The sequence below is a fragment of the Oncorhynchus kisutch genome, linkage group LG28 (genome assembly GCF_002021735.2).
Source record: "Oncorhynchus kisutch isolate 150728-3 linkage group LG28, Okis_V2, whole genome shotgun sequence".
Lineage (NCBI taxonomy): Eukaryota > Metazoa > Chordata > Actinopteri > Salmoniformes > Salmonidae > Oncorhynchus > Oncorhynchus kisutch.
This window is the reverse complement of record NC_034201.2, coordinates 20,399,339-20,422,027: the sequence shown is the minus strand read 5'-3', so window position 1 is coordinate 20,422,027 and position 22,689 is coordinate 20,399,339. Positions and strand designations below refer to the sequence as shown.

The 22,689-nt window shown below is 41.9% G+C and overlaps 1 protein-coding gene across 1 annotated transcript in view; it reads left to right on the top strand.

Annotated features, from left to right (window-relative positions):
- The first annotated feature begins 724 nt into the window (after window positions 1-724).
- The window catches only part of LOC109872862 (UV radiation resistance-associated gene protein), a 131,529-nt gene continuing 109,564 nt past the window's right edge, over window positions 725-22,689 (top strand). The window contains exons 1-6 of the mRNA XM_020464242.2: window positions 725-1,173; window positions 6,598-6,715; window positions 7,393-7,427; window positions 10,770-10,931; window positions 11,106-11,180; window positions 11,291-11,376. Of these exons, the coding sequence (XP_020319831.1) occupies window positions 1,087-1,173; window positions 6,598-6,715; window positions 7,393-7,427; window positions 10,770-10,931; window positions 11,106-11,180; window positions 11,291-11,376 (563 nt within the window). The 5' untranslated portion in view covers window positions 725-1,086. The remainder of the gene's footprint in view (window positions 1,174-6,597; window positions 6,716-7,392; window positions 7,428-10,769; window positions 10,932-11,105; window positions 11,181-11,290; window positions 11,377-22,689) is intronic.

The following is a 22,689-nucleotide window of genomic DNA, read 5'->3' as shown; positions in this document are numbered from 1 at the left end:
TGTTACTTTTATCTCTTATTCTTATCTGTATTTCTTGAAACTGCACTGTCGGTTAGGGGTTTGAAAGTAAGCATTTCACAGTAAGGTCTACCTACACCTGTTGTATTTGGAGCATGTGACTAATAAAATTTGATTTGATTGTTAGATAAGACCATCTCGTCATTATATAGAGTATCTCTGGTTGAGTGCGTTGTCGCCACAGACAGAACAATGAGACAGATATTTCACCGGATGCATAAATGTGAAGCATCCGCTTGGCATTTCCACTCACTACCATGGAGGAAGGCCACTGACCGGCAGTGGGAGAAGATGGAACAAGATGGAATTTGGCCTACATTCTGCAAATTTTCTCATCGATGAAACATTTAATTTCAATACAGTTTTTTGTTCCCAAAACTAACAACTGTTATGAAAAGAGTAGACTACGTTTTGTAGACTTTGCCCTTTGAAAAAGTTTTAGAAAATCGCAATTTTAGGAGTGCAGAGGCGAATTTAGTTATTGCAAACGCACACTTCAGAGTAGGCGTCCCCTAACGGAAATATGCAGATGATGCTAGATCGCGCCAATAGGATCTCGCTAGATGTCTGCCCACTGACTCAGTTGTTCCCGTTGGAAATGTGGACTGTGGTCAATCTTGGTTTAGTTACAAAAATATTTGTTGTCACCATCAGCGAATGATACATCATTGGTCGCCATACATAAACACCCACTTCCTCATATTGCAGCTCTAGAGGTTTGTCTCTCCGCCCCTTTCTTTGTGATAGACATATTTGACAAATGGCAATGCATAAATCGAACGACAGGCACAGCCGTGGACCAATCAGTGATCTACTGGTGCTGCCCTCTAACAGACCGAAAGCTACCTGAGCAAGTCCTACTTTGTTTATGTCACATAGCTAGCTAGCTACATAGCTTGCTAACTGACAGCTTCAAGAGTGCTGTTTTCTTACGAACGTTCGCTACACCGATGCATACATTTCTGCCGTAGAAGTTAAATCTAGATGTACAGGATCTGGGTTTGATCGGTGGCAGGGCTGAGATGTTTTGTTGAATGAAGGAGCGAACGCCCTGGTGCCGTTAGGAGAATGAACTCCATCACCGGTCGGGATCACCCTGTCAACTCTGGAGCTTCATCTTCTCGAGCCTTGCACGTTGAGCTCACATCTCAGCAGGTAAGGACAAACACCCGTAATTCGGAGTTTATGTAGATTATATGCGTATTGTCCTGTATTGTTACGTTGCTGTGTGTCAGCTGCAAGATGAATACAACAGGCCTGCAGAGTGAGCTAAGCTAACTAGCAAACTAACGTTAGCTCAGCTGACTTTTACAGCTCTCTTGAGTATCCAGACAGCTCTAACTTCTAAGCCTTATAGTCCGTTACATAAAAAGTTGTATTTATTAACAATATACATGTGCAAACGTAAGATATTGTTAGCTATCTAGTTTGCAAGCTACAGAGACGATGATAATTAGCCAGTTTAGTAAGACCTGGCCTGATACCGAGGCACCACTACAGTAATTTGGTCACCTGACTTATGCACTAGTTACAGGACAGACCCTTCAGTCTGATGCCCAAGGTCTTTGCACAAGTTATTATGAATAAGTCCTCAGCAACCAGCTTGGCCCTAATAGGACTGAAACCACATCAGACATAGCTATACGTCTACAGCTCTCAAAATGCACCTTTACCTGCAAGCCCTTGCACTTGATATGACCAAAAAGTGGTCTTTCAGTGACCAGTTTATTAGGTACACCACCCCGTTCATGAAAATGGTTTGCTCCTACAGACCGTGAGTCATGTGGCATAAAGCAGGCATCGAGGCATTCAATTACTGTTCATTGAATGTTAGGATGGGCAAAACGAGTGACATAAGCAGCTTTGAACGTGGTATGATCATCGGTACCAGACGTGCCAGTTCTAGTATCTCAGAAACAGCTGGCCTCCTGGGCATTTCAACGCACGACGCTGTCTAGGGTTTACCAAGAATGGTGTGACAAACAAAAAATATCCAGCCAGCGGTAGTTTTGTGGGCAAAAATGTCTCGTTGATGAGAGGTCGAAGGAGAATGTCAAGAATCGTGCAAGCTAACATGGCGGGCCACAAATAACGGCTCAGTACAAGAAGAAGTGGCTCAAGTGGCGACTCTGTCACCCACACTGGACAATTTGAGGAGTGTAAAAACATTGCAGATGCAAAGTTTGGTAACAGAATAACTGCGCAAACAGCACAAACCGTCATTCTGTTACCAAACTTTGCATCTGCACTGTTAAACTAAATATGTTTTTGTAGAATCTTCTGTGGAAATTAAGTTGCCAATGTGCATATATGGTTTGCAAAGTTAAGCAATCATTGGTTTTTGTTTGACATGCATTTTAAAGTGAAACATCTGAGTCTGTGTCACTCTGTTACCATGGAACTGCCCCTATTCTAACATGTTTTTATTTAATTTGGAGTACAGTAGGTTACACCTAGGCCTACTACTTTATTATGTGGTCATTGTGCAAAGGTTCAGAGCTAGATCGTGACCTGCGTGTTAAGTTCTGTCCCTTGGAGTAAGAACTTATGATCCATGAAGAAAAACATTGTCTGTTTTGACAGCTATGAAATGGGACCATTGAAAGTAAAGGCCACAAACTGTAACACCAACATTTGTGAACATTTACAGTTCTCTGTCAAACAGCCTGTTTTGTAACAATGCTTCGTGGGGCGACTGTTGTCATTGTGTTCAGAGGGTCCCTGGTTCGATCCCAGGTTGGTGCAAGGAGAGGGACAGAAGTAATACTGTTAAGTTTTGGCCCCCGAGTGGCACAGAGGTCTAAGGAACTGCATATCAGTGCTAAAGGCGTCACTACAGACACCCTGGTTCGAATCCAGGCTGTATCACAACCGGCCGTGATTGGGAGGCCCATAGGGCGGTGCACAATTGGCCCAGTGTCGTCCGGCTTTGGCTGGTGTAGGCGTATATTGTAAATAAGAATTTGTTCTAAACAGACTTGCCTAGTTAAGTAAAGGTACAAAAAAATACACCTGGATGGACTCAACCATTTACCTTCACAGCACGATGACTATTGCCGGGACAATAGCACTATCTCAACACTCGTTAGTATCGTGGCAAGGAAACAAAACACAAAGAAGATCTAACTTACGTTGTCATCCAGGTTTTTTAAGGACAACCGAGTTTGGTCTGCTTGGTGTTTTCATTTTTTCCATGGGAAAAATATTCTGGTACTGGCATTGTCCCAGCGCTAAAGATCACCAGTTGGCCTAGTAGGTAGATGATATGTTCTGCTGGAGACCCTATTTGCTCTCATAGCTACAAATTAGCTCATTCGGAGAAACGTCTTCTGACATTTTTTGTGGAGGGAAAAAGCCTTTGCTGAACAAGCTGTGTTTTTGTTTCGAGGGCCTTAATCTTTTAGGGAATCCCATGACTTCGATTTATCCCTAATGCCTGTGGTGGTGGAAGCTCAGTGTGGGTTGCTGGAGATTGAAGAATGCAGATCAGGTGAAGGCCGGCCGTTGACATAAAGTCCTGCTGCTTCTCTGATGCTGCTGCCCGGAGGGGCCCCTCTTTTTATGAGTATCGTGTTATGTCCCATGGTCGTTCTCTTGACTTAACCAACTCTCAATTATGAGGTCTTTTCTTTGGAGCCATTTTTTTTATTTTTATAGTTTGTCATCTGTGGGAAAAAAGTGTTCAGTTAGCCTATATTTTTTTGATTGGACATAACTGAGCCTTATTCTTCAAGCGGGTTCCTTTTATTTTATGCTTAGTTTTTGAAGGATGGATTTTTTTTTACTGATATCCAACCATGGTGATGTTCTGTACAAAGAGTTTTTGTGCATCAATGGTACGCTGGCTTGAGCTTTAGTTGATGAAACTGTGACTCTCTTGTGTATGCAAGGCTTTTGTAATGGAAACGCACAGTGAAGTCAAAACATGAACTCTGGTTTCAAATGGAACTCTCGTCTGCATCTGTGGTCAGTTATTCCCAGACGTGAATCATTCCATAAAATGTATTTTTTGGGGGTAAATGTTTAACCAGATACTTTAAGTTATCTCAAACTGACCCACCATATTCTAAAATTACAGTTTATTTTTTAACTTGAGGATGTACAGCAGGGTTCCCCAATAGCCAGGACACATTCACCCCCCCCCCCCCCACCCCCAAGTTTTCAGAGCAAAAAAAAGTTTGGGGTCACTTAAAAATGTCCTTGTTTTTTTAAAGAGTTCCTCTGTCCAGGGCCTGTGTTCTTTTGCCCATCTTAATCTTTTCTTTTTATTGTCCAGTCTGAGATTTGGCTTTTTCTTTGCAACAAGGCCAGCATTCTGGAGTTGCCTCTTCACTGTTGACGTTGAGACTGGTGTTTTGTGGGTACTATTTAATGAAGCTGCCAGTTGAGGACTTTTGAGGCGTCTTTATCAAACTAAAACACTCTAATGTACTTGTCCTCTTGCTCAGTTGTGTACCGGGGCCTCACACTCCTCTTACTATTCTGGTTAGAGCCAGTTTGCATTGTTCTGTGAAGGTTTTCACACACTGTTGCTGGTATTTTGGCCCATTCATCCATGCAGATCTCCTCTAGAGCAGTGATGTTTTGGGGCTGTTGCTGGGCAACACGGACTTTCAACTCCCTCCAAAGATTTTCTATGGGGTTGAGATCTGGAGACTGGCTAGGCCACTCCAGGACCTTGAAATGCTTCTTACGAAGCCACTCCTTCGTTGCCTGGGCGGTGTGTTTGGGATCATTGTCATGCTGAAAGACCCAGCCACGTTTCATCTTCAATGCCCTTGCTGATGGTAGGCTTTGTTACTTTGGTCCCAGCTCTCTGCAGGTCAGTCACTAGGTCCCCCCGTGTGGTTCTGGGATTTTTGCTCACCCTTCTTGTGATCATTTTGACCCCACGTGGTGAGCTCTTGCGTGGAGCCCCAGATCGAGGGAGATTACCAGTGGTCTTGTTTTTAATTTTTAAAATTTGTAATTTTACCTTTATTTTACTAGGCAAGTCAGTTAAGAACAAATTCTTATTTTCAATGACGGCCTAGGAACAGTGGGTCAACTGCCTGTTTGTATGTCTTCCACTTCCTAATAATTGCTTCCACAGTTGATTTCTTCAAACCAAGCTGCTTACCTATTGCAGATTCAGTCTTCGCAGCCTGGTGCAGGTCTACATTTTTGTTTCTGGTGTCTTTTGACAGCTCTTTGGTCTTGGCCATAGTGGAGTTTGGAGTGTGACTGTTTGAGGTTGTGGACGGGTGTCTTTTATACTGATAAGAAGTTAAAACAGGTGCCATTAATACAGGTAACGAGTGGAGGATAGAGGAGCCTCTTAAAGAAGTTGTTACAGGTCTGTGTGAGAGCCAGAAATCTTGCTTGTTTGTAGCTGACCAAATAATTATTTTCCACCATAATTTGCAAATAAATCAATTAAAAATCCTACAATGTGATTTTCTGGATTTTTTTTCTTCTCATTTTGTCTGTCATAGTTGAAATGTACCTATGATGAAAATTACAGGCCCCGTCTTTTTAATTGGGAGAACTTGCACAATTGGTGGCTGACTAAATACTTTTTTGCCCCACTGTAGATATTGTATTTCTGATCAATTTGCTGTTATTTTAATGGACAAAAAATGTTTTTTTCTTTCAAAAACAAGGACACTTCTAAGTGACCCCAAACTTTTGAACGGTAGTGTAATATACATACATACATACATACATACATACATACATACAGTACCGGTCAAAAGTTTGGACACACCTACTCATTCCAGGGGACTTCTTTATTTTTACTATTTTCTACTTTGTAGAATAATAGCAAAGACATCAAAACTATGAAATAACACATGGAATCATGTAGTAACCAACAGTGTTAAAATCTAAATATATTTGAGAATCTTTGAAGTAGCCACCCTTTGCCTTGATGACAGCTTTGCACGCTCTTGGCATTCTCTCAACCATCTTCATGAGGCATAAGACTGTAAAATCATGAGGAAATCAGCTCAAATTGATTCTAATTTAGTAAGTCTGTTCCCAAGTATTCCCATGCATAATTAGAGGGATACAGTATATACGATCGTATCCCAATGTAATCAAGGTTTGAAATTATTCTGTTTTGGTCAAATACTATATCTCTTTGGGATTCTTGTGGTCAATGTGTCAAGTACAAATGATTTATAACTACTGACCATCCGCTCAAGGAAAAATAAGCCCACGGCTGAGTGTTATTGGGGACCCCTGATGAACAGTAATGACTTTGCTATATGACATTGTGTATTCTGGTTGGCTGCTACTGTATGTTTATCCTGTGTGAATTATGCCAGTTCATTTGATTTCGTAAATTGATATGCATCAATTTGGATTGTGTAACACGATGAGACTGTTGAAGGTGTTAATACAATTGTAAAGGCTTTGAAACGGACACATTAGGCTTTCAAACTGCCTGACAGTTCCCCATTGTTTTGGGCAGACCATTTAAAATGTTCTCTCTCCTGCTCGCTATCCCTGACTCTCCAGCTCTGCCTCTATATCTATTCTATTTCTCATCTCTTTTTTTCCTGACTATCTCACCGTCTGCCTCTCTCTCCCTGACAGAGGCGGTTACGTCATCTCAGAAGCATTGCAGCCCGCAACATTGTCAACAAGAATGGCTCTCCACTACTGGACACATATTTTACCCTTCATCTCTGCTTAGAGGACCGGATATCCAGAGGTACTACTGTACAGCACTACTATACAGTACGCTGTCTCTTTAAGACAGTGTACTAGGCTACTGCACTAATACCCCTTTCATACTACTGAGCCCAGTCCACAGTACAAATAGACTTAACATGTCTTTGGGCCTGAATCCAAACTAGTTCTGTGCACATAACTAAAGTTTTTTATCAACTCTTCCATTGACATGATTGCATGATTTAACGAAAAGCCATGTTACCATGCGGACATCTCACGTTAGACTTCGGCCCTTGTTGCTAGAGCCCCCTTTAGGTCTAAATGTTCAGCCTTAAGGTGGACTGCATTACTCTCATAAGTGGGAGAAAGGTCAGAGTCCCATTACGCTGTGTGGTTAAATGCACAAGGGTTTGGTTTGTTAGGGGACGCTGATGCTACAGTAAATGTGGTCTTTCACTTTGTTTTTAAGGACAAATAATTTCATTATAAGTCAATGACCAACAATGACCCAGATCAAGGCTAAACCTCACGGCTTACTGTTGTCAGGTAATCCTAGAAACGTTTGCTGTGCAAACCCTTTAATAGGACTCCTCCCATCATTGTAGTCCTGAGAGGAGTTGCATCGTCACAAGTGTTTGAGCTTTTGTGTGTTTATTCATTCTCTGCTTGAGAAAGCTTTCAAGTAAATCTAACCTGGCTTTTCTCCTTCCCTTGCAGACTTTTACAAGAGTGAGGTCATCCAAGATTCATTGGTGAGTGTCGTTGTTTGAAAAAAGAACAAACACGTGTTGGCCAGGGCCTCCTGGCCTCACAAAAATTTACCGTAGCACCAGCTATGGAATGTCATAATCAATTATGTCGTATGCTTTGTCTGCTCACATCTGTGGAGGCACACTACCGGTTATAGGCCTAGTTATATCCCGAAGACTCATGAATTGAAACAAGTCCCAGGCCTACCCAGTGCTTGTAATTTGGGAGGTGCCATAACAAAAAGTGACTGCGAGAGGGGAGTGACCTGGGGTGCTCTGAGGTACTGGAATGGACCAAAAAATAGAAGTCACCTTTATAATTAAGCAGGGCATGCCTATCATCGCATTTATGTAGTGGCGTAGAGTATTAGAGTAGAGGCGCTTACAGAAGTAGCATTTTTTTTGTACTTGGGTCTTTTAATTTGGCCTTTTTATAAACACATTTCATGCAATTCTATGTCATTTTATGACTGGAGGCTTCAGCATAATCGTTTTTAATAACACACAAATGATTGAAATGACAGGCTACTTTGACATTGCCGAACTGAGAATCTGAGATCAATAAAAAAAACGATCAGTAAATTATAGTCCTAGAAAAGCTTTCCACTTTCACTGACTCACCCAATGATGCGCAGCTCACTAGCCAGCAATGGCCGATACTCTTGTGCCAAAGCCTGTCTCTCTTGTTTTACTTTGTAAAACAATGTTCACTCAATAGGCCTATTTAGACAGCCTACAGAGAGTAATAATTACCGCACCCATTTCAAAGCTTCCTTGTCTAGCAAAGGTTGTTCAATCTTTGGTAAATGTAAAATTGATGTATTTTGAATGTAAACAAGTCAGGGCCAACAAGTCAGGGTTTAGGCCTGGGCACAGCACTATTACAGCAACCACTTTAGCTACCACTTTAGTTAACAATGTTCTTGTCAATGCTTTAGACACTAAAATGAAATGTTTTGTTTGTGGACCTGTCAAAAGCTTTTGACACTGTTGATCATGCTATTTTATTGAAGGCCTGATCTCGGATGCCTGTTCATGGTATCTTAGTGACAGAACTCAGGCCATCATGAAGTCCAATTTCTTGAAGTACATAAAGGTGTACCACGGGTCGATTTTGGGACCTGTTCTCTTCACTATTTATATAAATATCATTGGTCAACTTCCACTATATGCGGATGACGCTATTGCACAGACTGTTGATCTGGCTGTGTCAAAACTACAGTCAGATTTGTATAGCTTTGCAGGAATTTATTTGTTCCAATGACTTTATTTTTTAATTTTTTTATGTAGAGGTACCGGATCCGGCCAAGTAGGTTCCTGAATGAAACAGTTCAAAACGGAGAGGTGCCGGGTTCTGTTCCGACGGTGTCCGGCTCAATTTTAAGCGCTGGGCCCCTGTCCTAGCTTCTGCGCGCTCACAACGTGTGTGTGGTGCATGCGGAAGTGTATACAGTGGTCACTTTCTCCAGTGCTGCTGTGTGGAAAGAGGGCATACTTCCTCCACTGCCGAATTGTGGAGGAGTAGTGCCTGACAGTCAACACATGGACTCAGGCCAGCTGCCTTGGTGTTTGTTTCTAACAGAATCATGTCAAGTAGCCTACCTTTCACTTTCTCTCCGTCAAAACATCAACTGCTGATGTTACTTAAAGTAACCTGACAGAAAGGGAGGTTTTTATTGATCCGTTTTGAGCAGTCATAGACGAGTGTCCATAATACTTGTTTGTTTGGTTGGATGGATTGATGTTGCAAAAATCAGCCACACCAGGATTGTGGAGCTCTCTTCCTATCTCCTCAGCTTCACAGAGGGCACAGCACATGGGGTTTACTGTTCGGTCTCTCATTGACAGCTGTAATAGGATGTGTGTGTGTAACAAGACCAAGACAACAGGAAACGGTCAATGTCACTGCACTAATCTCTTTGTGTTGTCCCCCAGTCATATAAACAAACAGGAAGGTGGGAAGCAGCCTTGTAGCAACACACTATGAGAGAAGGTGAAACAAATAGGCTTACATCAACATCAATGAAATATGACCACAAGCTTCCATTGTTCTCTTTCTCCCTGTAAATGTGTTCATAGCAGGGCTGTCATTGTGTTCTGAAAGATGTCATTCAGTAAAATCAGATACTGCTGATGGTGTTCTCAACTATAGTGCTATTAACGCAACTTCAGTTGGTAGTTTCCATATTTTTAGTTTCCTCATTAGCGGGGAAACGATTGTCCTCACCGACTGTTAGATTTGGTCATACACCCTATGTGCAACAACAGCTGCTACTCGCTCCCATCTCTGCATGGAGTCTATTCAGTCTATGATGAATGCAGCCAAGTATAGCAGACCATTACTAACCGGATAAATGCAGAGTCATGAGCTGGCCTAAGCTATTTTCCAAGCCTACCTTTCCTTTACTCTCTCTAGTCTATAATGCACTGCAGATGAAGCTCATGATCATGTCTGGCAGAGATCAGAAATCTGCTTTTGTGTTTAAAAACATCAGCATTCCTCTTTGTGACCTTTGCTTTCTAGTGTTCTGGTCTGTTTCCCCTTTGTGGTCTCTCGTCTGTCAAAGGAGGCTGCTCCTTTCCGCCTGCTCTTCCTGTTATTATGTAGAGGAACATTGCGCACGGCACACTACCCCCCCCCCCCCCTTTAATAAAGGCCTTTCCCCCCTTTATTTCTGTCGTTTTCCTCCCCCTCTGCACTTCTGGCTTTGTCAAGCCTCCATTTTTACAAACAGTTTAAGATGATCAGTTATATATCGTTCTGCAGGAAGGCAGATGGGTGGGCTCTTTGAATGGTGGGAGTGGGCTTCTTTGTACAGTAGTGTATGACACAGGATAGACCGACAAACGTCAGGGAGTCCAGGGACCTTGTCTTCCCAGCAGGCAAAATGTGGCATGTGACGTCATAATAACATTGCAACCAGTTTTGCCCGCTGGGTTTGAGTAGCTCAGAAATCAGTCTGAAATCTAGTTACCTATAGTGTTTTGTTGGACAAGCCAAGCCTTTGTGACGACAAATCGCCTCGGGATATTGAAGTTGGATTTGTAAATATTTGGTCAGACTTTTGTAAGTGGGACAACAGTTACATTACAGTTAAATTAACATCCTGGTTCCGCACCATTTTGTGTGCTCGAGTCACTTTCACACACCCTACTGACACACATGATTTGTCATTTGAATCGTTCAAATGTGCCTCTCAACCTGTCACAAAATCGGGAACAAATTAAACACCTGGTTGTTATAAGACGCAATATTAGTTGAACTTATCAAAACTTTGCAACCCAGTGGGATCATTCATTCAGCTGTCTCATCAATTCTCTTGTCCTTTTTTTTTTTTTTTACAGAATCCAACATGGCGGAGCCTGGATTTTGGCATGCTGCCGGACCTCCTGGACACGTCTGTGTCCTGCTTTGTGGTGAAGATCTGGGGCGGCCGAGAGGAACACTTCATACTTCTCATAGAGTGGAAGGTCAACCTGGACGGGCTTAGATACACAGGGCAACAGGTCAGTGGAAACAACATACGCTCATATAATGTTGGCTGCTTTGGGATGTATGCTGACTAGCATACATGTATGCTTTCCTCTGATCAGAATACAGTACAGTCTGCAGTCATATAGACAATAACAGCCTCTCTTGTTTTAATACAGACTAAATACCACTGCTTTGTTCCTTCACAGATCCGCTCCAGGAATCCAAATGAGATCATATTTGGATTGAATGATGGCTACTATGCAGCTGACTTTGATCATAAGGTACTACTGACTTTGTTCCAGGAATTCTGTCCCTAACATAGACTATAGACATTCTGTTGTATAATTATTTTTTCCGTATTTGGTTTGTTGTTGTAATGTGCATATTTCAGGACCACTCTGAGAGGAAGAAGAACAGTTTACTGCAGGTGGACCAGAGTTCAGTGAGGAACTCCTACAGTGTCTTCTCTCTGCTGAGGTGAGACGGACTGCACCCGCCAAACATTCCCAACACATAAGACACTGGACAGTTAGTATCTCCCAAATGACAATATGTCCCGTTAGCCTCTTGGCTAGTACTTTCTTTGGCTGCCCTTCTCATTACCAGGAGCACCTTCCTTTAGCTGCCAGAGAAGATTGGAAATGCTAAATATACTTGTGGGGAACATTCTCTACTACTGTATACGTCACATACTTTTTTGTCACTGTATACATTCCCCACGTTGTCCATAAGATGGCGCCAGGAAACTGCCTCAAATGCCTTTGTAATCATGGAGGCAGCTTTTTTCCCCTCCCAAGTCACTGAGAGCTGCCAAAAATCCAGTCTGTAGTGTGTTTTCTTGGACATAACAGGCAATGCATATGGAAGGCTTTAATCAAGTTAGTCAAATAAAGGCACTCTGTCATCGTTGGCAATGTCTAACAATGTAACAGATGGAGAATTCCATTCGAATTATCAGGATGGGTGAAAACGCGCTTTGGTGATGCAATTTCACTTTTTATTATTATTGATGTTCATGTTAATTATTATTCATGTTCTGAATTGTATAGTGGGGTCTTTCTCTAACATCATTAACATTATATCACAAAATGTGGATTTGTAACCAATAATAAGCAACAAAAGCTTGTGTCACGCTCATTGCCCGTTTATTTTTGGGGGGTGAGAAAACGAAAAGTAACAGGAATTTCGTGTTAATAAGAAAAGCGTATATGAAAATACTACATGTTGTCTCAAAATCGACATGTATCCTACCACCTATATTGTTCAATGTCATCCGGATTCGAGAGTAATGATGATTAGTTCAACGGTGAGCCTGTCAGTTAGCCACAGTTCTTGCACAGCAGCCAGCCTAGCTGACACAATATTATTATTTTTCTGATTACTGACCACTTTTTTCCCCTCTGGCCTCCATTTAATTATTCACCCTTATTTTGGCCATTTTACCAGGTTAGAAACTCCATTAGCTTTTGAACAGATTATGATAGAGACATTACGTTTGGACCATAGGTTTTATTAGATGATTATCTACACAATTATATAGTATTTTACCCAATGGACCAAAGATGCTGTACGTTTTTGGGTGGACACCCTTACATATGAGTGATTAATGGTCTTTCATAGCTCTTTATTCCACAAGAGGGCAGCAAATGATCATTTTCTAAAACCATTGGCAATTCAGGAGGGAGGCATGTTTCCAAGTGCGGTTTGCTCCATGTTGACAAACCACAGCTCTGTTGTCCTATATTTGAATGTGGCGTAATGTTAACACTACCTACAGGGTTTGCGCAGAGCTTGCCTTGGGGAACACCACAGTTAATTAGAAGTTGGCTCAAGCTACATTTTATGACCCTTTTAGACTGCAATGTACAGGGGGGCACAATGTTTTGAATTGTTCATTAATCACAATGTTGTATAGTTAGGCAGCATTCATCATAATTATCTTCCTCAAGTCTTTACTCTTTCTGTTGAATCAGAAGATTCAATAATAAAATATAAACATTCCTAGTGTTATGCATCACTCCTCACCCCAGCTTGAGGTGAGCTGTACAGTTTTGGGGTGGAGATTCCTCCAGCCCTAAGGGCTTCCTCTGGCTGATGACTGTTCTGTGTCTTTGCCTTACTTTGGAAGAGAAAATCCCCAAGTTGCGTGAGTGATCTATTTCCTATGGGCTCTGCTCAGTGCTGTCGAGTCCTGCTCTCTCCATCTCTCTATCCCGGTGGGGTTCTGAGGAATTTAAAGCAGCTCCATTGACTCCCTCCCTCTCCTTCCTGGGCCTGAGGCTGAGGATCCTCTGCAGGCCTGGGGCCGGGCTTATAGAGGCTGATGTGATGGGGCTCATTGACTCCAACATGACCAAGGTCAGGGGTTCCCAAACATTTTTTGTCCTGCGACCCCATATTGATATCAAAAATGTTTTCGTGACCCCACCATGTAAGAAATATGATGTAATCCATGGTCATTGTTTCCTTTTTTAAAATTGGGGCTATGACAGCCTGTTCCAAATGAGCCTGACATTACTTTTGACAGTATTTCAAGCCAAGGGACGTATGGTTTGAAGTGGCTGAAATGCATCAGAAAGGTATTGGGAAGTTCAGAAGATCATCAGGCAATAATTTGTATGATCTTTTGTGTAAAAAAAGAACATTGTTCTTTTTCCCCAGTTGGATTTAGTGCCTGATCTTGTCTACACTTCTAATGAGGCTTGAGAGTCTTATCTTTCTTTGATGAGGTCATAATATTTTGTAGCTTCAACAGCCTCCTCCATTTTGCCTCAGTGTGAGTGCTGCTCACTGCCTGGCTATCACAGTAATTGCTGTGATTCTCCTCTACAAGAACACTTGATTGACAATGTAAATTTGCCACTGTCGACTAGACCCTGGTTTGACGGCACCCCTAAGTCTCCTTTTCCACGTCATGTTTTTGTGTGGCAACACTGCATGTTTGGATGGGCCGGCAGACTGAGGAGGGGGGAGCCAGGAAGAACAGCCAAAATATTCACAAGGACCTGTGGGGCATAAGGAGGGAAGAACCAGGTAGAACGGCCAAGATGCTCCTGGAACCGCTGATACAGGGCAGGGATTGTTCTGCCATTGAAAACCTTGGGCGGGCTGCCTAGGTGTCCCGAAGCAATGCTTATCTCCAAACAGTGTTTTAAAAAATAAATAAAATGTTTGATTTATTTATTCATAATGGAAAAACATTTTCAGTGTAAACTTAAGTAACAAAATACAGAATGTATATAGAAAAGATAATGACATATTATTAGAAAATGTATCTTTGAGAGCTAACAATCACCCAAATAAAAGCTCGCTAAGACAGTCAGTGAGAATTGAAAATTCCCCTAATAATGCATTTAGCAGTACAGCTTTTACTATTATGTTTGTGTAAAATAACACAACATTAGCCATGGCAAAATGCATAGAATTGCAGGAAATGTGCTTTAAAACTGCAACATGTTCTCTCACCAGCATGGCAAAAAAAATATCTATCACTCCCCCTGCCTTCTGCGGTACTATTTAGTTAACTTAACAATCAATGTCTGAAACTTTCTCAAGAGGCATTTGGCTCCTACATCTTCACTCTGCCAGCTTCCCTTCCCTCCTTCACTCTCCCCTCGCTCTTACTCTATGGTTATATTAGGGGTAACTTCTACTTACTTCTCCCTCTTGGTGTAGAGTACACAGGGGTATAGGGCCTTGGGGTATAGGGTGATCTGATTGGATCAGAAGTAGGTTTGGAAGGTGTTCAGATGACTGAGTAGCGTTGGGATGTTGACAGGCTGTGGAAGCGAAACGAGGAGATGAGAGGGGCTATATGTATCCAGCAGTCTGTTTGGAGCGCTGTCTGTCAGCAGACTATCAGGTTGCCTTCAGTTTATCATGGTTTGACGCCTATTTTTCCCTTTTGTCCTGGTAATGTGTTTTTCAACATTAGGCACAAGTGCCCTGGGTGGAAATTTAGGCCCTACATATCTTTCATTGAACAGATGAGCCACAGAATTCAAGGCTCTTAACACAGATTTATGTCAGAGGAATATTTTTCCACTCTATCAATGCCACATGTTGTTCTTTCCCTGTATTCTCAGATTATTTCTCTCACTGGCCTCCCCATACAGCGCCTTCAGAAAGTATTCACACCCGTTGACTTTTTCCACATTTTGTTGTGTTGCAACCTGAATTTGAAATGTATTCAATTAATTAAATGTCTGCACACAATACTCCATAATGTCAAAGTAGAATTATATTTCAATGTTTACAAATGAATACAAAACTGAAAAGCTGAAATGTCTTGAGTCAATAAGTATTCAACCTCTTTGTTATGGCAAGCCTAAGTAAGTTAAGGAGTAAAAATGTGCTTAAGAAGTCATATAATAAGATGCATGCACTAACTCTGTGCGCAATAATATTGTTGAACATGAGTTTTGAATGACTATTTCATCTCTGTACCCCACAAATACATGTAAGGTCCCTCGTCAAGCAGTGAATTTCAAACACACATTCAACCACAAAGACCACGTATTGGTAGATGGTAAAAAATAAAAAAAAGACATTGAATATTTTAGCAAGTTATTAATTACACTTTGGATGGTGTATAAACACGCAGTCACTAGAAAAGGTCAGGCGTCCTTCCTAATTGAGTTGCTGTAAAGGAAGGAAACCGCACCGGGATTTCATTGTATGGCCAATGGTGACTTTAAAACAGTTTAATTGCTGTGATAGGAGAAAACAGAGGATGGATCACCATTTTAGTTACAGTACTCCACAATACTAACCTAATTGAGTGAAAAGAAGGAAGCCTGTACAGAATACAAATATTCCTAAACATGCATCTTGTTGCAACAAGGCACTAAAGTAATACTGCAAAGAAATGCACTTTTTGTCCTGAATACAAAGTGTTATGTTTGGGGCAAATCTAATATGACACATTGCTGAATAACACTCTCCATATTTTCAATCATAGTGGTGGCTGCATCATGTTATGGATATGCCTGTAATCGTTAAGGACTGGGGAGTTTTTCAGGATAAAAAAATAAATGGAATGGAGCTAAGCACAGGCAAAATCATAGAGGACAACTTGTTTGTCTGCTTTCCACCAGACACTGGGAGATGAATTCACCTTTCAGGACGACAATAACCTAAAACACAAGGCCAAATCTACACTGGAGTTGTTTACCAAGAAGACAGTGAATGTTCCTTAGTGGCTGAGTTTTAGTTTGGACTTAAATCTACTTGAAAATCTATGGCATGACTGAACATAATTGTCTAGCAATGATCAACAACCAATCTGACAGCTTGAATATTTTTTTAAATGAATAATGGGCGAATGGTGCACAATCCAGGTGCGGAGACTTACCCAGAAAGACACCTTTTGTAATCACTTCCAAAGGTGATTCTACAAAGTGTTGACTTAGGGGTGTGAATACTTACGTAAATGAGAGATTTCATTTTCAACAAATTTGCAAAACAATTCTCCAAACATGTTTTCACTTTGACATTATGGGGTATTGTGTGTTGATAGGTGAGGGGGGAAAAATAATTTAATCCATTTTGAATTCAGGCTTTAAGTCAAGGGGAATGAATATTATCTGAAGGCACTGTATGTGTGTATTCAGTGTGTGAAAACAGAGGCAGTGTTCAATTGTGAAGTCTTAAGTGGGTCTCCCCTGACGCAGTGTCTAACGGAGGCGATAAGCCTTTCCTCTAGGTAACGTCTGGCCTTAGAGCAGTCCTGTGGGTCGCCTGCCGGTTGGGTGCCCCTCTCCAACCTTCAGCTCTCAGCCACAGGATATTATTCTGGGCCGGATTAAAGGGACCCGTTTAAACAGATGGCCCGCTCCGTCTCCAAGCCCAGAGAGCTGACCCCCAGGGTCCCAACACCATGAGTCAGACCACAAACTGGCTACTAAGCCCCAAATCACTTTGCAGAATATGGACGTGCCTATGCTGTTTTTCTTTCACACCTCAGGAGTGTACTTAAAGGGATATTTTGGCAACGAGACCCTTTATCTACTTCCTCAGAGTCAGATGAACTTGTGGATACCATTTTTATGTCTGCGTGCAGTTTTAAGGAAGTTGCTAACCAGCTCCAATTGCTAACTAGTGTTACCCATAGACTTCCAGTCATTGTGCTATCTGCTAGCATGTTGTTGCGCTAATGCTAGTTAGCCTTGGCTCGCAAACTTTTAACTTCCTTCATGTTGGACACAGAAACATACCAATGTTATTTACCAGTTCATCTGACTGATAAAGGGCCTCATTGCCAAAATCCCGAAATATCCCTTCAAAGAGATCTTCCGGGAAGATAGAAAAATACCTATTTTTTTTATTTTTTAAACCTCCTGTTTTGGGCTCAACGTGCCATTTGTGTGGCTCATACATGCATAATTAACAATCTACAATCCTCTCTCAGTGGAAAAAGCCACAGAATCCTTACATTCTTCAAAAATAAATTAAAAAAATAACAACCCATTTTTTTGCTGGTAGTTACTGTCTTGTCTCATCGCTACAACTCCCGCACGGACTCGGGAGAGACGAAGGTCGAGAGCCATGCGTCCTCCGAAACACAACCCAACCAAGCCGCACTGCTTCTTAACACAACGCACATCCAACCCGGAAGCCAGACGCTCCAATGTGTCGGAGGAAACACCGTGCACCTGGCTACCTGGTCAGCGTGCACTCCCCCGCGGGACCGGGAGCTCAGAGACTCTGGGTTCAAACGTGCTCATTCCAGTCATGTAGTGAACATGCGCTCTGAGTCAATGGTTCAAATGACTGCATGGCTAACCATTAGATATTATAATTCTTTTCATGTTAAAAGTGATAATACATAGAATAAATCGATCAAATCCATGCATCAGAAGTTAGAAAACATTAGAAGTTAGATCTGTTAGACCTCGATAGTAGTTTCTTTTCATTAATGCTTTTCTCTGCAAACCACAAAATGTTGTTCTCAAAAGATAGCATTGTACCCACACAAATATATTAGAAGATCATTGTCAACCTGATCAGAAACACTATGGTCACAACCTGTATCTCCTAAATAGTGTATCTTGTTTGTTTGATTTTTGGAATTAATTGTGCAATAGGCTTTAAGGTTTTTCACAAGGCATGCGTCCATCTATCCCATTTGCGAATCGTGAAACGACACACAACTTTGATGTGCTTGAGAAATGTATACTGCAAACTTTCATCCACTTTTTATAGAGGAAAATATAGGCCTACCTTTGTATCAACCATCCATCCAAATCAAATAATTCCACGCATCCACTTTTTGTCTTTATAGACTTTGACACGTATTCCATGAAGTTAGGTAATCCAATGCTGGGAACACTGCAGCTGTTGATTGCCAGCGATCATCATTTATCACATTGGCATATGATATAATCAACACACTTTCTAGGAGTAGGACATTTGATGGAAACATATAAGTATACATTTTCCGTTGTATAAAATTACATTATCACATTTGCTTGCTCATTTGAAATACTGTTCTGATGAGACCACGTGCTATAACGGGAACTATCCTGCAACAACCGGACTTGATGGAAAATGTTGATTGGCAGGTGGAATGATGTTTAATGAGGTTGCAAGGTTGAGGAGGGATCAGGTCAGCACAGTATTGCCCAATGAGTTTCCGGGGTGAGCCCAACATGCATACCACATGAACAACCCCAAAGTTAGTTTTTTTAAACTTATATTTATATTTTTTTGGGCATTCGCTCCAGAGGCTCAAACAATTGTGCACAATTTTCGGGGACCCGTTTTGGCTCGTGATCGCTACTTTCAAAACTACTGGCTGAAATTGAACAAAACCTTTAACAGATCTTTAAACAAATGTACTTTTCTCACATGCCAAGCCAGTAGCCTGAACTCTTTCTTTCTAGCCACTAGGCCCATGGACTCCTGGGTTGTAATTCATTTAATGCACACCATAGCAAAACATTTTGCAACATTAAATGAAAACCAAGGGTTTCTTATGTCTTTTTCAGGTAAGTCCCTCCCTGGTTCGGCCTGTTTGCTTCGGTTTGGTGCCCATGTTGACTCCTGAGTCCTGACACAGAGCCTTTTCCTGCTCCCTCTCTTTCGTTCCGTCCCAGCCCAGCAGTTCCCTAACATTGCTTGCTGTCAGCCCTAATCTCAAACCGTTGATCTAGGGCTGCATTCTTCCCTCGATTACTCGTGGCATGTTGTGCATTAGAGTAGCATCGCCAGATTGGCCACTCGTGTTGTGTGTTACCCATTACAGAGAGAAAGCAGGGCGGTAACTTCAATCCTAACTTATGTAACCGATCGCGGTGGTAAAAGGAGAGTCTTTGTGTGGTTAGGATTTTAGTTGTTCATTGTTTGGTTCATTACCTCTTGCAGCTTTAGTGACCTAGAGGGACATTTTGAGGGGAGGAGATTGGAACCTCTCGTCAGTAATCTTCTGCAGAGGGCCTGGCCCCTCTGACCCTAGAAGACTAACATGTCCTTTCTTATATCCCTTTCATACCAAGACAAAACCCCATGTGCTTTTACCGTAACATCTTCTTTATACAGTCTTTTGTTTATATCTGAGGGGTTAGAAGATGCGGTACAGTAAAACATGCCTTGAGACCAATGTAGGCCTAAGCATTTTAAAGTACTTTAAATTGAGCTGATTTATGAGTGTCATCCCATCCAATTAGCATCTGTCAATTACGGATAGGATTACGAATACAAATGTGGCCAGATCAGCACACTCCCACTCCTCACCGGTGCCGCCTACGTGCTTGGATGTATTTAATTAAAGGGGGTATACCCGTGGTAAATAAGGGACTGTTTGAAAGCGGGCCAGATTTATTACAGGTAACATGTTTGTTTTATTCGGAAATGGGTATTAGGGTGGCTCACAGGGTTTCCCACCATGGCTTTCTCTCTAAAGTTGCCATGTATTGTAAACAGATTTTTTAACTTACAGAATATTGGAAGAACCCCTTCAAAAGGCATCTAACCATCCGCAGAGAGAAAATGCACATGAAGGTGCACCAAAATATTTTCTGTCACCCCCCCACAATCTTAACTCCTCTATGTACAGAGGTGACTATATTTAAATATGAATGGCGACAGGGTAAATATGAATGGCGACAGGGTAAATATGAATGGCGACAGGGTAAATATGAATGGCGACAGGGTAAATATGAATGGCGACAGGGTAAATATGAATGGCGACAGGGTAAATATGAATAGCGACAGGGTAAATATGAATAGCGACATTGTCCACCCCGCCGGTGAGGTACAGGTATGCTGCGAACAGAAGATGTTTATTTGGTTTTCTCACCTTAGCCTCTTTTTCCCTTCCTCTTAGCTGTTGTGTGGTTCTTGTTGTGTACCTGAACAATCATTGCGTTATCTGTAAAACATACAATCTATTGCTTTTATATATATTTCAAGGGTATAGATTACTCATGGTGTGAATGTATTCTATTGGTTTCACAGTCACAATTGAATTGATGATTGATTCGATAAAGTTCAGTAGAGTAGTTTTAAACTGTTACTTAGAACTATCAAATCATTCAGTAAAAGTATATGTCTGATCAAGTTGTCTCTCTTCCTGCCAACTGTATGTCCCAAGCCTGGCTGTGAGGTGTTTGTGTCGGTCTGTGTATCTGACCTATACAGTATCTGTAGACAGAGGAAGTAGAAGCGGAGGGGGAGAGGGGCCAAAAACATTAACAAGGGCCCCAATCTCTTGTCATCTGATATTAGAGCATTTTATAAATGAAACCCATCTTATCACACAGTAAAATAAGTGTTTTGTCAACCTCTTCTACCTCCCTCGTATGTTTTCTTAGATCCAGACTGCACCTCACTTCCTCGCTTTCTCTCTGCAACACAAAAGATTCACAAAAAGTTTCCATGCCTGCAACATCAAGTGGTCTCTCAAAACAAAAAGTACACGGCTGGAACGATATGAGGGGGCGATGAAAAATGCATGCAAACGAACAAAAACCGAAAACCACTGCATACCATTGTGGAAGAATGGAATGGACCCGGGCTTTAAGCTATCTCACCAACCGCTTTGTGAATGAGACAAGCACCCCCAACCGCCAACGCTATATAAGGCAATGAAATGTGTTTTGTTTCGATGTGCCCCTACTCTCCAGGGGGACGGGGATGCTCTCGCTCTCACGCTCGCTCTCTTCCTCGCTCGCTTTCTTTCTCTCTCTTTTTGAAACACCCGTTTTTTCTTTGCGACTTAAAAAAAAAAATCTCTATAAGCCAGATGATACATCTGCCTCTGCTGTTGCTCGGCACTGATTGCGATTGCTGGCCTGTTGCGCTACGTATAAACCATGGTAAATATTTATTTTGAGATCATCAGTTGGGTAAATGAATCCATGAACAGTACGGGCCATCAGAGCCAGTGCTTTGTGGAGGCCGCTCTGGAAGGAGTTACTACATAGTGGATGTGTTTTAAGGTCAGAAAGTCAATGCCATTTGTGTTTATGACAATGCTCATTGATTTAGTCTCAAATCCATCAAAGCTTCCTTCTCTCCTCCCTTCAGCTGCGAGAGGCAGCATTGCAAATAAGAATTCTGTAAAGATTGCTTCCAAGCAGCTTTCTTTAGGGAAAATGTTCCATATGAATGTTCAAGAATAGTCTCGTTGGAATCCACATGCTTTTACAGGCATTCATCCACAAATGGATTTAGGGTTTAAGATGTTATGCTTTTCAGATGCCTTTATATCTTAAATCAAGGACTGAATGTCCTTAAGGATCTAAAGTGCGTACTTATTTGAATCGTAACTCCCAGTAATCCCTAGTTGTCATTTTCACTCGTCGTCCTCATGTTGTAGAAAAGGTAAAGTTGTTATGGTTCAGTGTGCTTTCCGGAGGGGTGGGTGCCAGCCTGGTGGTTGCACTGCCCCAGTGAGGGCATAGGGGCCTGGAACTGGTCCACCCCCTCACACCTTGTGATCCAGGGGCCCATTTTGGGCCTGATGTGATATGATGGGCCCTCCTATCCCCAGACTGGTTGAGCTGATAAGGGTGCAGACATGCGTTCAGGGCTGGGAAGATAACAGCACTCACCTAGGGAAGTGCTATATAAGATTCTTCCATCACAATCACCTCAGACCGATAAAGCTGTCAAAACGTCTTTGCCCTGACGTTTCCAAGGACAATCACCAACGGCTATCGCTATCTTCCCAAGCAGGTTGAAATGAAGAAAGAAAAAAGGAAAGGAAAGTGAATGGTTGTAGAGTTTCCCCTTTCCTCCTTAAAGTGTGACATCATTAGGAGTTATGTCTGACCCCACTTACTGAAGATACAGGAGTGATGAATGTTGGTCTGGACTCCATCCTCCTACCACACACAGTAATATCCTGAGGTGTCTGAGGAATAGCTTTAATGCAGGTGCTTCTACACCTGCATTGCTTGCTGTTTGGGGTTTTAGGCTGGGTTTCTCTACAGCACTTTGAGATATCAGCTGATGTACGAAGGGCTATATAAATACATTTGATTTGACTTTAATAAAAAGAGAAAAAACATGGAAGTAGCTGGAGGCACCATAGATTTGTGGAAATATCTCTGCGAGCTGGATTAGTTTTAAACCGAGCCTATGGAGGGTCAGGCACTAAACCCACTAAAGGAGGCAGTTCCAGGAAGGCTCTGAGGGACTGCATACCTAAGCGTTTTATTGACTGTCCCATAAAGTTACTAAAATCTCCCACTTTCATGACCACAGGCCCCGTTCTCCATCTGCAACCATAGCCAGTTTCCCCACTGCAACCACTACGAACTCCAACCACAAGTGGTTGTTGCATCA